The 14,769-nt window shown below is 36.1% G+C and overlaps 5 protein-coding genes across 5 annotated transcripts in view; 2 read left to right on the top strand and 3 right to left on the bottom strand.

Moving 5' to 3' along the window:
• The window catches only part of LOC113113858 (RING finger protein 44), a 1,123,463-nt gene that overhangs the window by 356,499 nt on the left and 752,195 nt on the right, over window positions 1-14,769 (bottom strand). The gene's annotated exons all lie outside the window — the stretch shown is intronic.
• tstd2 (thiosulfate sulfurtransferase like domain containing 2) lies at window positions 76-3,641 on the top strand. The gene is made up of 10 exons (XM_026280370.1): window positions 76-102; window positions 605-733; window positions 824-1,104; window positions 1,181-1,289; window positions 1,365-1,487; window positions 1,802-1,907; window positions 2,398-2,513; window positions 2,585-2,743; window positions 2,816-2,954; window positions 3,033-3,641. Exons 1-10 carry the CDS (start codon window positions 91-93, stop codon window positions 3,263-3,265), a joined length of 1,407 nt encoding a protein of 468 aa, XP_026136155.1. The 5' UTR covers window positions 76-90; the 3' UTR covers window positions 3,266-3,641.
• LOC113113866 (V-type proton ATPase subunit e 1-like) lies at window positions 3,438-5,337 on the bottom strand. The gene is made up of 4 exons (XM_026280388.1): window positions 5,106-5,337; window positions 4,609-4,656; window positions 4,044-4,163; window positions 3,438-3,736 (listed from the first exon to the last, which is right to left on the bottom strand). The coding sequence occupies exons 1-3, from the start codon at window positions 5,207-5,209 to the stop codon at window positions 4,070-4,072; spliced, it is 246 nt and encodes an 81-aa protein (XP_026136173.1). The 5' UTR covers window positions 5,210-5,337; the 3' UTR covers window positions 3,438-3,736; window positions 4,044-4,069.
• rpl26 (ribosomal protein L26) lies at window positions 6,463-8,944 on the bottom strand. The gene is made up of 4 exons (XM_026280393.1): window positions 8,822-8,944; window positions 7,945-8,117; window positions 7,684-7,824; window positions 6,463-6,632 (listed from the first exon to the last, which is right to left on the bottom strand). The coding sequence occupies exons 2-4, from the start codon at window positions 8,110-8,112 to the stop codon at window positions 6,504-6,506; spliced, it is 438 nt and encodes a 145-aa protein (XP_026136178.1). The 5' UTR covers window positions 8,113-8,117; window positions 8,822-8,944; the 3' UTR covers window positions 6,463-6,503.
• Window positions 11,699-13,970, top strand: LOC113113867 (interleukin-17B-like). Its single transcript, XM_026280389.1, has 3 exons — window positions 11,699-11,849; window positions 11,940-12,259; window positions 12,910-13,970. The coding sequence occupies exons 1-3, from the start codon at window positions 11,826-11,828 to the stop codon at window positions 13,160-13,162; spliced, it is 597 nt and encodes a 198-aa protein (XP_026136174.1). The 5' UTR covers window positions 11,699-11,825; the 3' UTR covers window positions 13,163-13,970.

The raw sequence follows: 14,769 nt of genomic DNA on the forward strand, positions 1-14,769 counted from the left end.
TCTTTCGAGAAGTTTGTTTTCACACAATTCGAGAAAAACAATTCATTGATTTTTTTTACACAACTATTGAAGGATTACGATCCCTGGTTGATGCTGAAAAACGTATATTCCTCAGAAACATTTTATTTATTTTAGTTTTTCTCTTTTTGCTGTTTTGAACGTTTAATGTTTGCAAACGAACGAAAGTTTAGCCTATTAATTGTTCTTGCAGTGTAAAAAAATCATGCTTTAAAATTTATATTATAATAACTGTGTTTATCGTTAGTCCCAGTCAAGTTTGTTGTAGCTATAATTTACCTTATGAATAGTAATTTAGAATCTGATTCAATGAAAAGATCCATTCAAAAGAGTGAATCATTCGCGAGTCGGACACCGGTAGATGCGCCTCATTTTATCTCGACAGCCATGAATCCACGTTTAGTTTTCTTCTATGTTTAGTTTTATTATTAACCCATCAGTATTGTTCAATAAACCGGTCAAGGGTTAACGACATAAATTGCATTAAAAGAGGTTAAACTTCTTTATATGCAGGTTTTAAGGGTGGTGTTTTGTTTTTAAAGTATCAGATTGTGAACTGCGATAGGTAATAGTTGTTTTTTCTCAGTTATTGGAGATTATAATGGCAAGTATGCTTGTTGATTTGGACGTTGAGAGTCTTGGTCCAGAGGTCCATAAAGCGGACAAACCAGACTTTTCAGCAACAAGGAAACTGTACTCTCATGTCAAGAAAATGGTGAGTACAGTGTTGATTTTAAGCCACGCTTATTGATATGATGATTGTGGTGTTTAATAGCAATAACGTTACTTTCCCCATGGTGTTTAGACATTTGCGAAATTTGTGGCATCCAAGAAAGTTCCTCCAGCCTGTGAAAACAGCTCAGCAGCTCTTTGGCACTGCTGTGGACAGCCATTCAACGAGTCATCATCAATCAACAAACATATTGCCAACAACCATGCCAGTGAGATCCACCAGCTGACCACTGAAACACTGGACGAGATGCTCCACCAGACTCACAGCGAGGAAGAGTCCAGTAATGAAGAATCAACAGATGTATCATCCTGGATCCCTAATACAAGCCATATCTCAGAGGATGACCTCATCAGGTACTTAGGTGTATCAGATATCATTTGCTCTTCTTATATGAAGTCTTGTGATTTTTATGGAGTTCCTCTGTTTTAGGGGTCCAGGTGAAGTTCTGCTGTATTACTGCTACCATCAGTTAAATGATCCTCAGATCATTTGTCAGTGGCAGAGAGAGCTGTGTTTAAAACTTAAACTAACAGGAAAGGTAAATAAAAGCAACCACAAGTCATAAATCAGATTTGTTCTAGACTGTTATTGGATTGAGGTTGTTCTTCTCCAGGTACGAGTGGCTACTGAAGGTATCAATGGAACGGTTGGTGGCACCAAAACAGCCACTAATCTTTACATCAAGGCAATGCTGTCACATCCAGCCTTCAAAATAATGCAAGTACAGGATTTCAAGGTAAAGTATCTGTGCCACTGTCCAGGATAACACTGATAAGATGCATAAAATGCAATGCAATAATGCTCATAATAACCAGATGTCATCTTAGTGGTGCTTAGAGATTATAAGACTGACTGACAATCAAAGTGGCATATGTTTTTCTGGAAAGAGAAATAATAAAATTTAATTTAACCAAATTTTAAAGTTTTGGCACTTTAGGTAAAGGAAGATGTTAAAGGCATAACATTTGTTTTCCAAGATGAAAGATGGGGTCTGAATCCCCCATAAATAGTGTCTTTAATTACCTATGCATTTCACTGACTTTCCCTCAGAAAAGTGAAGGAGGTGCAGCGTGCTTTTCTGATTTGAAGGTTGGTGTTTACAAAGAAATTGTCCCTATGGGTGTAGATCCAGCTATCATTTCCTACAGATTGGCTGGTAAGAGAAACACTTTACAACTTGCTTGATACATAGTAAAATTGTTTGTTCAGTGTGCCTATGTAAATATATAGTTTTTTTGAAGATATTAATACTTATGTTCATTAAAGATGCATAAAGTAATCAAAAGTTACAGTAAATACATTTCTAATGTCAGTTTCAAATGCTGTTCATTTGAACTTACTGTTCATCAAAAAATATCTTACATTTTCCACAAAAATATCACCACAACTGTTTTCAACACTGATGATGATCAGAAATGTTTCTTAAGCACTAATTCAGCATATTGGAATGATTTCTGAAGGATCACGTAACACTGAAGACTGGAGTAATAATGCTGAAAATTCAGTTTTGCCATCACAATAACTAATTCTTTTTAAATATATTAAAATAGAAAAGTTGTAACAATATTTCACAATATTAGTTTTACTGTATTTTAGTTTATGTATATCAATCTATCGTATTGATGTGAATGTTGTACTTCAAAAAGGAATACACTTGGAGCCAAAGGAATTTCACAAAGAAGTGAAGGCGTTTGTTGAAAATCAGACCTCGGGCAATGATACAATACTTCTGGACTGCAGAAACTTCTATGAGAGCAAAATTGTAAGTAGTTTGAAAGTCAGTGATCCTAGAACTGTATGTGCATTACAGCTAATAGTTCAGTATGTTTTCAGGGTCAGTTCAGTCAGTGTTTGGCCCCCAACATTCGGAAATTCAGCTACTTCCCAGACTACGTGGATAAAAATTTGGATGTCTTCCGGGACAAAAAGGTTCTGATGTACTGTACAGGAGGCATCCGCTGTGAGCGAGGCTCTGCTTATCTCAAATCAAAAGTAAGTCTGAATGGGGAAAATAAATGACATATCTTTGTAATGCCATTCTAAAACATGTATATTATTCTTCAGAATGTATGCAAGGAGGTGTACCAGCTGAAAGGAGGCATTCACAAATACTTAGAGCAGTTCCCCGATGGCTTCTACCGTGGTAAACTCTTTGTGTTTGATGACCGTTATGCCATCGCATTCAATGAGGACGTCATTTCAGGTGTGTACTCATGTGAGTTTTTTGAAAGTGATTGTATGGAGTGACAAACTTAACATTATTTACATCTCCTTTCCCTAGAGTGCAGATATTGTAGTTGCCCATGGGATCAATATCAGCTGTGCTCCACAGACTTCTGCTGCCAGCTGGTTCTGTCGTGCACCACCTGCAGAGAGCGTGGCCTGACGGCTTGCTGTCCTGTGTGCCAAGCCAAAGAGCAGAACCACAGCGACGTCTCCTCCGATGGGCTTTCTCACCGAGAGGAATGCGAATGCACAATGTCACGTCCCAGAATCCCCAAAGATACACTATGACAAAATCATCTTAGATGGCCTACCACTTTGTGTGATTTTAAGAAGTCTGCAAAATGCTTTTTTTTATATATATATATATATATATATATATATATATTATATACTGTTGTACCCATTCAGTCATGATTTTAAACACCGGGCACAATGCAAACCTTCAATAAATGACAAATCATTCTCATTCTTAATTTTATTTGACATTTGAAATCATACATGTATGAATGGGACGTGTTAATTCTTCCAACATTAATCAGGTCATTAAACTCAAACTATACACAGACAAAGGTGATGTACATATACACACATAAAGACAAAAACACAAGATTTAATTGCAATTCCTAGAACAAAAGATCAAATTAATAAAAACAACACAAAATTTCTTGGTGGTCATTCTTTGAGTTAAGAGAACAGCATTTAAAGCTTCAGTTAAATAGAGTTTACTGACGTTTTTGGCAATTTACAAGTTTCCAGCATCTGCAAAGAAGTGAACAGGACAACAATTAAATCATTTACATAATTAAATATGTTAGTAGACTATTTATCCACCTTATTCTTCATCATTGAAGTAAGCCTATGGGTGGGCAACTGTTTGCACTACAAACCAGTGTGTTCATAATTAAGAAATTATTTGCAATATCAAGCAGCAAAATGACTGGTTTTGTACAGCTAAAAATAGCTGCACACAGATGAGACTGGAAGCCAGACCCATACAATTTACAAATGGCCGTGTCTGCTCTTACAGGAAAAATAAGGTGGATAATGTGAAAGATGATCTGCTAACCTGCTTTGTGAAGAAACAATTGGACACTACTGCCAGTGTTGGTTGAGGTACCAGATGGTATCGTTGGTCAGTACTGGTCCAAGCAACGGATTCAGCTGTGCCAGAATAGCAATCAGCCAGCTGAAACATATCCAAAAGTACAGAGTGACGAGCATGACAGTCAAAATTAAATATTTCCAAGAGACTGAATTCAGGAACTGATGTGGCAGCAAAAATATGGTCTGCACTGTCTCCTAGTGGCTCTTAGAGGACAAACACTATCCTATTTCTTCAAAATAATGAATAATTCACATCAAAGTGGGACAGCTCAGACCAATTATTATCTTATTTAACACATTTGTAAAAATAAACTGTGTGCCAGTGTATTATCTGAATCTGGAGTAAACTGCACATGACATAGCCTGGATGTGCTGTCTTTCTTTTTTTAATCAATACTGGAGTTGCCCAAAGGCTGTGTCTGACCTTCAGCTGACACAGAATAGAACAATCTCTCTATTTTAACACATTAACACTATTGAGTCTCTAGAAATGTGTAAAGAAGATCATTTAAAGACAATGTACTTACAAAAGGTAGCAACAGACTGCAGTTAGGACCAGCATTGTCACAATGACTCTAAAATGGAACAAAAAAAGTTATTTAACACTTCTTATAAATAAATAACATACTATGAATAAAAAACCACGAATGTTAAACGTGTTTCTTTAAATCACCCTTGTGCACTTGGCACAGTCACATGATCCAGACATTCATATATTCATTTTACAAATAATATTGAATACATTTGCTTTTAATTCGTGCGAGATACTTTATATTTTAATTTAACGTATTTGCTGTTGTCACACAAGTCAAATCAGAAACTTTATTTTATCGTGACGCTCACTTGATGGCTTTCGTAATGTCTTCCTAAACTAAATAAAAACGATAAACTGTATCATTTAAGAACATATGTTGTTAATAAAGCCTTTGGATTTATAACTTTTCAATAACATCGGTAACTAGAGGTTCGTATAGTTAGTTTAATACAGTAAACTTTCGTTTAAGGAAATGCTAATGTTGCTCACCCTCGATTCGGTCCTTTAGGGATAAACCAGGGAATAACTCCTCCAATAAGACCCCAAAACAAAGTCATAACTGACATAGCTATCACAAACGATGTGGCCGCCATGGTGTTTCTTTGTAGGTCGAGGTTTAATAACTTATTTTCTATAAAATAAACTTCGTAGACTCCACAGCGCTCGCGCCCGACACTGCTGTGTGGACGGTGACGGTCATGTGACTCCTCAGGCCCTGAACAGCACAGACATATGACTGATGTCTCACCTCTTCCTCTGCACTCACACCAAACTACACTAGGCAACATTTGAAGTGGATCTAAACATTTTATCAAAGTTCTCCTAAAACCCAAAACGCATTCTTGTCTTATAACGACTTTTATGAGACACTTCAAATGTTGATTACCGTAAATATGCAGCCTTCTTTTGATATTGCACAACTTTTGGTCTGATAGATACAGAAAGTGCATTTTGTGGGGTATGTTACTTGAATGTATTTAATTTACTCAAGAGTCATGTGAAACCTTTTCACCAGCATGAATTATTGAAAATGTCATCCGCTGACTTCTTGCATTGTTAAAACCAATTAGTGCAGCATTGTGAGGCAAGGTTTTTAGTTAATTAAAACCATAAGAACAATATATTTATTTACAATAAAGCATTAACTAAAATAAAATGGAAAAATAAAAACCTCTCCAAATTAAAAAACACACACACACACATATATATATATATATATATATATATATAGAAAATTGTATTCCAATGACGCTAAAATGGATAAAAACTTAAACTTACTGGAGCTTTAATTTACTTTATACATTTAAATATAGAAACAAATATTTTAAAGTGTAAATAAGACTAAAAAAACGAATAAAAAAACCCTCTTCAAATTAAAACGTAAAATATAACATTTTGTAGTCCAATGACACTGGAACAATGTGGGAAATTCTCTAAATTGCCACTCTCTTTGGCACATTTCCAGTCATTTGTAATTAGAAAATAAATATTTACCATAAAGATATGCTTTACTATTTAGTGTCTTTAAAACACAACTTTAAAATTTCCATATTTTTGAGAGACACGAGAGATTTTGCTTCACATGACAAAAAGACAATGGACAACACCAATCAGTTAAAAAAGTGGCTATATAGGAAGTAGTTTTGAATTTCCCCAGATCTCATTTTTCTGTTTAGAAACCAGCTATTGCTCAAACTGTGATTTTCAGATGTTATATAAATAATCATTGATACCACTAAAGCCAAGCTTAAATCCAAATGCTCTCATTGCAAGTTCAATTTGGTAACAGCACTGCCATATCAAACAAAAGCATAACATTTATATAAAAGATGAAAGCACAGAAATGTCAGGTTTTTACAGTCTTTTATTGTTAGCAAAAGAATCATTTCACTCCTGCATTTTCTCAATGGTCTCCTCCTTGTATTTGCCCTTCCCCTTTAGGTCCTGTCGGGACTTGGCCTTGCGCTCAAGGATCTTCTTGCGATCCTTGTCAAGCTTTAGCCTGGTGATCACCACCTGAACAAAAATATTCATTTTATTAACATCAACATAAAATAGCACAAAACATGCAATTGATCAAAAAATAATTACATCGGCTATAACAGTTAAAATGTTTAAAAGCATTTAATTGCATTTGCATTTCAGTAATATAGTTTGGATTTTAATCATGGATTGAATGTTTAGGTAATTTACAGCTGATAAGATTAGTTTTTTTATAAGTGCTATGTGACTAAAGAAAACAGATAAAGGGCTGTGGCATTTTCTTCTGCTATAAAGCACTTTTGATTTGCGAATACAAAATGAATACAAGGAACACAAATGCAATTCAAATGTTCAATATGTAGTAAAAAAAAAAAAAGACAACAACATCAGCCAGACTTTTGCTGACAAACACAGGGATATCTGCGTGCAGTGATGAAAGAGGACACACTGTTCATTTACATATACTACTGACACTGTAACAGTACAAAGCTGTTTGAAGAGTCTTTAACTCCACTACAATTAACAAATGCGATCCTGCATGCTTATGCATTTGCAAATTGGTAACATTGGCAAATCAATAAGGACAAATCGGAATTCAACAAAGTAATCCATGATAACTGTAAATATGCATATTTGGACAATTAAAATATTATATACAGCATTTGTCAAAATGCACCAATCAAGAAACTGTTAAGACAGTTACCATTTATATCAGACAAGTGTCAGGAAATGTGGATTCAATCCAAGAGAGGCATGACAATTCAGCAGCACAAGAGCTTGTTGTGATGCAGTAAAACTAGTTCTAGACTTCATGGTCTACCTTAAAATTGGATTTACCTGAAGCTTCAGTGCTACCAATGTAAAGGTCAAGAGTTTGTTTCCAAGGCAACAGAACAATTGGTAAAATGTGTATCAAATGCAACGCAGAACAAAATCAATTATTCCACAGCATTTACACTAAAGCCTCTTTAACTACATCAAAAATTTTAGCTTTCTAGATGTAGGACAACCACAAGTTATTTTCTTCAATGACACTGATATCTCATGTTTAGCATGCAAGCAAACATCTGGATATAAAATATACCTTGCTGGGGTGGATGCCAACATGGACTGTGGTGCCATTGGCCTTTTCACGCTGAACACGCTCGATGTAAATAACATACTTCTTCCTGTAGACCTGGACAACTTTGCCAATCTGCTGGCCTTTGTAGTGTCCCCGGACAACCTGGTTATGAGAGAAAAAAATAACATTCCTTGATTTACGCCGAGGTGACAAGAACTATACTAAACATTTATTTACATCAGCCTGCAATATTGACCAGTTAGGAACTGGGAATGTCCTCACCTGGACCTCATCATCCTTACGGATGGGCATGGATCTCGCGTTGTACTTCTGGCGGAGCTCTTTGGACAGAGGGGAGGACATGATCTTCCTGCGGATGTGTGAAGGGGCATTGAAGTGCCTCTTGCGGTTCTTGCGCCGGGAGGAGGTCACAAACTTATTGAGCTTCATGATGGCTGTTAAAGAAAGGACAATTCACATTCAATTTGAATAAAAAATAATTAAACATCTGTTAAATAAGTCTACATTGTATTTGGGTTGCAAAAAAAGCCACATTCAACACACTAGAAAGGTTTGTAGAAGAATGAACCTGTCTCCAGCTTCACCGACACTAACTTGGGTTTGTTTGATACACTACGTCATGTTTCTCAAAGGACAATTCAGTATTGATACTTCATAACCAATTTTACAAGCAATAACACGCTCAAAGCTTGCCATTTATGTCTGGCTGACACATTGTTTAAGTAATTTTCGTTAATTATTAGAAAAGCATGTTCAACAGCTCGTGGTACTGTTGTAACTACTTATTTCAACGTGACATGACACTATACGCAAGCACATCTTTAAAGTTCCCATATTTTAGCTGTTTGAAGAGCGTTTATACGCAAAACGTAACACGCACAAACGGAAAGCATGGTCTTATGTTTTGGCCAAAAATACAGCCATCCACACGGGAAGGAGCAAAGCTCCTTATAGCTGCCACTGGCTGAGCTTTGGCGACTAAATCCACCGAGATATCGCACCGTACGTATAAAATAATACATCTAAAGTAAAAATGGGGATATCGTGTAGCGATAATGGGTGTTTTAAACTTTGAGGACAAAAGATCCACGAGGATGGCGAAGGATGTTTAAGAAATGCTTTAGCAATCTTAGCTTACCCTGCCGACTTGTCGCTATGGCCGCCGGAAAAGAGACTCTAGAACCACTTCCGCCAGAATTAGTTGTAGCGCAAATCTCGCGAGATCATGGATAGATAGAACGGGATTTCAAAGTAGCTGTCAGTTTTCTGTACTCTTTGGTTTGGTAGCAGGGTCATAGAGTACAAAAAAATGAACATTCATTTCACTGAATGAAGTGGGCTATATGAGAAACATATATCATCGAATATAATGGTATAAAATATGATTCGCTTTAAATAATTAAGTGGACGGGTTGATCTTTTACTCCAGGAATTAAGTTTCCTGATAAAAAAAAAAATCTTATCTTTAAAATATAAAATTAATAATACAATAAAATAAAAACAGGTGAAATTGATACATATAAAATCAGGGGAATAAGCAGTGGGATGCTAGTCCTTTAATTATTTTGCAGGTTGTTTGCTACAGCAAAAGTGATCAATTCTCAGTGCTCAGTTTATGTCTTTTTATAGTGTTGCTTGTAAGTCCAGTTTAAGCTGCTAGCTGTGTTTTGGAAGGTGGTAGCTGATTTATCACTGGTCCAAGCCGTGTAATATCTGGTCCAAGATGATTAGCTGGTGGACCACCAAGATAGAAACATGCTATCATATTCCACAGCTTGAATCCGACTTTGCAGCACTTAACAATCTTAGAATTTCACCAAGCAAAAACATAAAGCATGTCATGAACTGCCATGCACCAGTAATATTGCAAATAAACATTAATATTTGTCTCCCGGCATCATTTAAACTCACCCTCATATCATTTCAAACCTTTATGAATTTCATTCTCTGTAAAACACAAAAGAATATACTGAAGAATGTTTCCCAAACAGTTTCGGTTCCCATTGAATTCCATTGTATTTTTTTTTTCTTTTTTTTATCCATACAATGAAAGTCAGTGGGAACAGAAACTATTTAATTACATTCCTCACAATATCTTATTTTTTATGTTCCAGAGAGAAAAAAAGAAAGTCGTATAAGTTTATAATGACATGAAGGTGAGTAAATATTGACAGATTTGTATTTTTTGGTTGGAATATCCGTTTAACAAAGTAATAATCTTGCTGGTTTTTATTCAATCCAAAACATCATAATTTCTTGTGAAGTTTCACAGGTGCTTTAGTTAAAAGAAAAATCCAAGGGACTTCCTTTGTCAAAAGGTTACACAGAAGAAGAAAGAAGGCACATCTGAGTCACTAATCATTTTATTAGAATGATATATTTGACAATGAATTTGAAAACAGTTCTTATTCAACACAATATTATGTGTCTGTTTTTTTGGCTTTTGTCCAACCAACCTTGAAAAATAGCAAAACACAGTTTGCCACAACTGTTTTCTTTGAAACTGCAGGTCTTCTACACTGCCCTGACATGTCATGCAAGCAGGTGTTCTTTTACACCACTCAATGGCATCCATTGTGAAAATGAATATAGCATTGAATGAGCCAGATCAGGGGAAAACATGGATTGACCAAATCTGTAGCTGTAGACAGCGTTCTTTAGCCTGTAGTTTGGTTTACAGAATGGGTCTAAGGCGCATAAAGCTCTGTCTGGTCGTTTGTTCTCTCTGGGCTTTGGGACTTAAGAATAAAAAGGATCTTTTGAGTGCATACCATTGAATAGACACATGAAAACTACAAAGGTACAAAGGTAAGTGTTCTGTGAAATTGGACAAAATTCTATTGAAAACCTTTCATGCACCTGTAACCTTGTTAGAATACACTCTCTTTTACCTATCTATCTATCTATCTATCTATCTATCTATCTATCTATCTATCTATCTATCTATCTATCTATCTATCTATCTATCTATCTATCTATCTATCTATCTATCTATCTATCTATCTATCTATCTATCTATCTATCTATCTATCTATCTACCTACCTACCTACCTACCTACCTACCTACCTACCTACCTACCTACCTACCTACCTAGCTAGCTGTCTGTCTGTCTGTCTCTCTGTCTGTCTCTCTGTCTGCCTGCCTGCCTCTATCTATAACAAATTATAACGTGTGAACATTTGATACCACAGTCTTTAACTTACATAGAAACACACAAACATACTAAGAATCACTGTGGTGGACAGGGTAACACACTGAGGTCAGACACCACACACACATTCACTTGCTATATCTCTCTCTCACACACACACACACACCTGCTGTCTCTCAGACTGTGGCTGTGGCACATCCACACGTATCTCGAAGCAAGTGCTGCTGTCTGTCCCTCTCCTAATAGTACCTCTATTTGTTCTGTTTTACTAATGGCTGTAAATTTCTATTTTAAGTTGGTGAATTTGTTGAAATAGAGGTTTCTTATCTAAGTGAGTGACATGACAAACAGCCAATTATGGTGACCCATACTCTGGGTTCATGCTCTGCATTTAACCCATCCAAAGTGCACACACACAGCAGTGAACACACACACGGAGCAGTGGGCAGCTAGTTATGCTGCGGTGCCCGGGGAGCTGTTGGTGGTTCCGTACCTTGCTCAAGGGCACCTCAGTCGTGGTATTAAAGTGGAGAGAGCACTGTATATTCACTTCCCCTACCGACAATCCCTGCCGGCCCGAGACTCGAACTCACAACATTTGGTTTAAGAATCTGAATCTCTAACCATTAGGCCACAACTTCTCCTAATTATATTTCCTGTCTGTCTAACTATCTATCTGTCTATCTGTCTGCATGTCTGTGTGTCTCTCTGTCTGTCTGTGTGTCTATCTATCTATCTATCTATCTATCTATCTGTCTGCCTGTCTATCTAATGTGTTGCAGATGGGAACAGAATATAATTATTTTTGTATATAGCTATATATTTTGATGTGGCCCCACCTTGAACTGTTTGGTTCAGGTGTGTCCCTGTAGGCTACTGTGTCAGTGTGAGGCGTGACACTTCAGTATGAGTAATCCCACGCACCTTCCATTCAATACATACACAGCAAGGAGACAAATGTGACAACTTATTGCAGTCTGACTGAAAACAATGTGGAAAAATATATTGAATAAGGTGAGTCACATAAAATGAAAATATCTGTTTACTTGAAAAAGCATTATGAGAATATAAATTGAAACCTTTACTTAATGCCTCATATTGTAGGTGTTCATCTTCCTGATAGTGTGGAACCTGTTTATGCCCACTGACACAAAGAACAGAAGTAGAGAAGGAAAGTCTCGGAGACGGAAACTGGAGTCTCATGCTCGCCGGAATGCCTCTTCTATCAAAATCTCCCCAGATCCGATGATGACAGGTCCAGAATCAGGAGTGATGCCTGGTGCTGTTGAAATTGACTTTGACAAGAGTATCGAGGATATGGTGTCTCAGGTCCGAAACAATCCCAACTTATCCGTAAACAAATGTGTGGTGGATCGCAAACTTTGGATGTCAAACAGTCGCAGCCTTTCTCCCTGGTCCTACAGGTGAGTAAATTATGGAGTTCATTGTTAGTTTCATCTTTGAAATTCAAACATTATGAACATTATCATTATTTAACCCCTATGTTCTTATCAAAGATTGAGAGACCTCAGAGACCTGTTTAATAAATATTTTAAAAACATGCTTCAAATTGAAGTATGAATTTAATACATAAGAGTCTTCAGTGTCAGGCAAGTTTCAGGATTAGTATAGAAGTTTAAATAACAGCATTTATTTTAAACAAATATTATTTGTAACATTATAAATGATAATCTTATGCATCCCTGATAAATAAAATGTAATGCTTTCAAATACTGCCCCAGCTTTGCTGTCACAGGGACCATTTACAATTTGATATATATATATATATATATCTATATATATATATATATAGATATATATATATATATATATATATATATATATATATATATATATATATATATATATATATATATATATATAGATATATAGATATATAGATATATATATGTATGTATTAGTTATTAAAACAATTTTTTCACAATAGTAGTTTTTACTTTGATCAAATAAATGCAACTTTGGTGAGCAAATAGGAAAAACAAATTTTACCAGTAGAAGTGTATAGGCCTGTCTTTTGCCTTATTTATGCCATTTATTGAATGTCTTTGGGCAGAATCAATCACGATGAGTCCCGTAAACCAGTGGACATCCCGGAGGCTGTGTGCTCGTGTGAGGGCTGCATCAATCCATTCACCATGCAGGAGGATCGCACCATGACCAGCGCCCTCATCCACGCCAAGATCCCCGTGCGCAGACTGCTGTGCCATCGGCCAACCAGGAAACCGACGAAGCAGAAGAATTGCGTTCCCCGTTACAGATCGGTGGTGGAGAGCATCGCCGTGGGATGCACGTGCATCGTGGGCTAGCTGAATGGAACGGACATATTTCAGCCTGTTTTACTGCAAATAAAACCGGATCCAAATTGTGAATATTATGATTTACTGTCGGGTGAGATGGCTGTGCAGGCGCCTTTTCTATTTTGAAAAGGTGATTTTATTTAAGATTTTGAACATTTAATGTTGTTAAGTATTAATAACTTACATTGTGCAACACAAATCAAAAGGGAAAAAGGTATGTAGTATAATAGTATAGGGTAACTAAGCTTATAATGGGGTTTAAGCTGTGCCTTTAAAAAGTAGCCTATCAAAGTTCACAGTTGGCAGATAATATAGTTGCATTACGTTATGTAACTGTACAGTATTTTTATGAAAGAAAGATAATTTAATGCTGATATATCTACAATAGCCACATTTCTATAATGTCCTGTGGTTTGGCACAAATTTATGGTAGCCTATCAGGGTTTTTTAAGATCGCCCTCTCCTGACCAGAATACAGTGATAGAAAGAGGAGACGCATACTTTTATGATGTCATGTTTGTTTTTGTTTTTTTTTTTCTTTCATTTTAATGTGGGGATGGTAACTGGGTGGACACATAACCCAATGACGCAACTTTAAAATACTTTTCATAAATATTTTATTTACTATTTTTCTCTTATTTTCCCAAAATATAGCCTTTAGCCTAGTTATTTTCAGTTTGTTAATGTAGGCTACATATTTGCAAATCGAGAACTGACTAAATCATCTTGTCTTTACCGTAAATAAAATATACGAAACATAAATAAATAAACAAATTTACTGGATTTTTTTTCTCGGTATGTTTTTAAGAAATGCATTCTAAATGTCACAGGCTATAGCCTAATTATTGCTTCGTGCCAGCTTTTAATTGAAGTCAACGTTTAGTGACACACAATACCCACTTTGCATTTTTTTAAATTTTATTATTATACAATGATTTCATGATTCAAATGATTGCAAGTTCTTGATATAATGAGGGAAGTTAAGCTACATTTAATAAGCCTAAATGTATATGTTCTTAATCTTAAATACGACTCTCAAAGTGATATTTTGCTATGTGGGATGTCCTTACAAACAATAACACATTAGGACGACAGCCTACATTAAAATGAAAACAAGACATTTCAATTTCTGGTCTCATGTGCGCCATCAGCAGGACTAGAAGAGCCGAGTCCTGCATCGTCTTCTCAATAATATTAGTGATCAGCGAGGAACAGTAGCCTTGCTAATAGACAAAATACAGGAGAAGGACGCATCATGCCCGGTATGTGTTTGGCTGATGAGAAGACAGATAATCTTCAGCTGAAAAACATGGCTTTAAATCTGACTATTACTGTTGTTTGATTGCGAGAAGGACGCGGTCCAGGTGAGCGAATCTGGTGCTTGGTGCAGGTGAAGGGTCCATCGGAGGTGACAGCAGCAGAAGGTAGGAGCTGACAGACATCTGGACAACGATGCACTCTCAGTGATTACTTTCAGCGCTCTCAGTTGGGTATTTTAATGTTACAAACTTTTTTACTTAAGTATGCTATTTTAAAGTGATTATATTAAAAATGTCATCAGATTTTATAAATGGCTTTTATATTGATTAATTATTTTGATTTTTATATTGACAAAT

The sequence above is a fragment of the Carassius auratus genome, chromosome 14 (assembly GCF_003368295.1).
Source record: "Carassius auratus strain Wakin chromosome 14, ASM336829v1, whole genome shotgun sequence".
Taxonomy (NCBI): Eukaryota; Metazoa; Chordata; class Actinopteri; order Cypriniformes; family Cyprinidae; genus Carassius; species Carassius auratus.

Excerpts from the sequence above, each read along its gene's own strand:
- tstd2 (XM_026280370.1), top strand. Across the intron at positions 734-823 it reads ACTCTCATGTCAAGAAAATG|ACATTTGCGAAATTTGTGGC; the intron begins GTGAGTACAGTG and ends CATGGTGTTTAG. Across the intron at positions 1,105-1,180 it reads TCAGAGGATGACCTCATCAG|GGGTCCAGGTGAAGTTCTGC; the intron begins GTACTTAGGTGT and ends CCTCTGTTTTAG.
- LOC113113866 (XM_026280388.1), bottom strand. The coding sequence starts at position 5,209 with ATGGCGGCCACATCGTTTGTGATAGCTATGTCAGTTATGACTTTGTTT. Across the intron at positions 4,657-5,105 it reads CCTAAAGGACCGAATCGAGG|AGTCATTGTGACAATGCTGG; the intron begins GTGAGCAACATT and ends GTTCCATTTTAG. Across the intron at positions 4,164-4,608 it reads GCAGTCTGTTGCTACCTTTT|CTGGCTGATTGCTATTCTGG; the intron begins GTAAGTACATTG and ends GATATGTTTCAG.
- rpl26 (XM_026280393.1), bottom strand. The coding sequence starts at position 8,112 with ATGAAGCTCAATAAGTTTGTGACCTCCTCCCGGCGCAAGAACCGCAAG. Across the intron at positions 7,825-7,944 it reads GTAAGGATGATGAGGTCCAG|GTTGTCCGGGGACACTACAA; the intron begins GTGAGGACATTC and ends TCTCATAACCAG. Across the intron at positions 6,633-7,683 it reads TTGGCATCCACCCCAGCAAG|GTGGTGATCACCAGGCTAAA; the intron begins GTATATTTTATA and ends ATTTTTGTTCAG.
- LOC113113867 (XM_026280389.1), top strand. The coding sequence starts at position 11,826 with ATGTGGAAAAATATATTGAATAAG. Across the intron at positions 11,850-11,939 it reads GGAAAAATATATTGAATAAG|GTGTTCATCTTCCTGATAGT; the intron begins GTGAGTCACATA and ends CTCATATTGTAG. Across the intron at positions 12,260-12,909 it reads CTTTCTCCCTGGTCCTACAG|AATCAATCACGATGAGTCCC; the intron begins GTGAGTAAATTA and ends GTCTTTGGGCAG.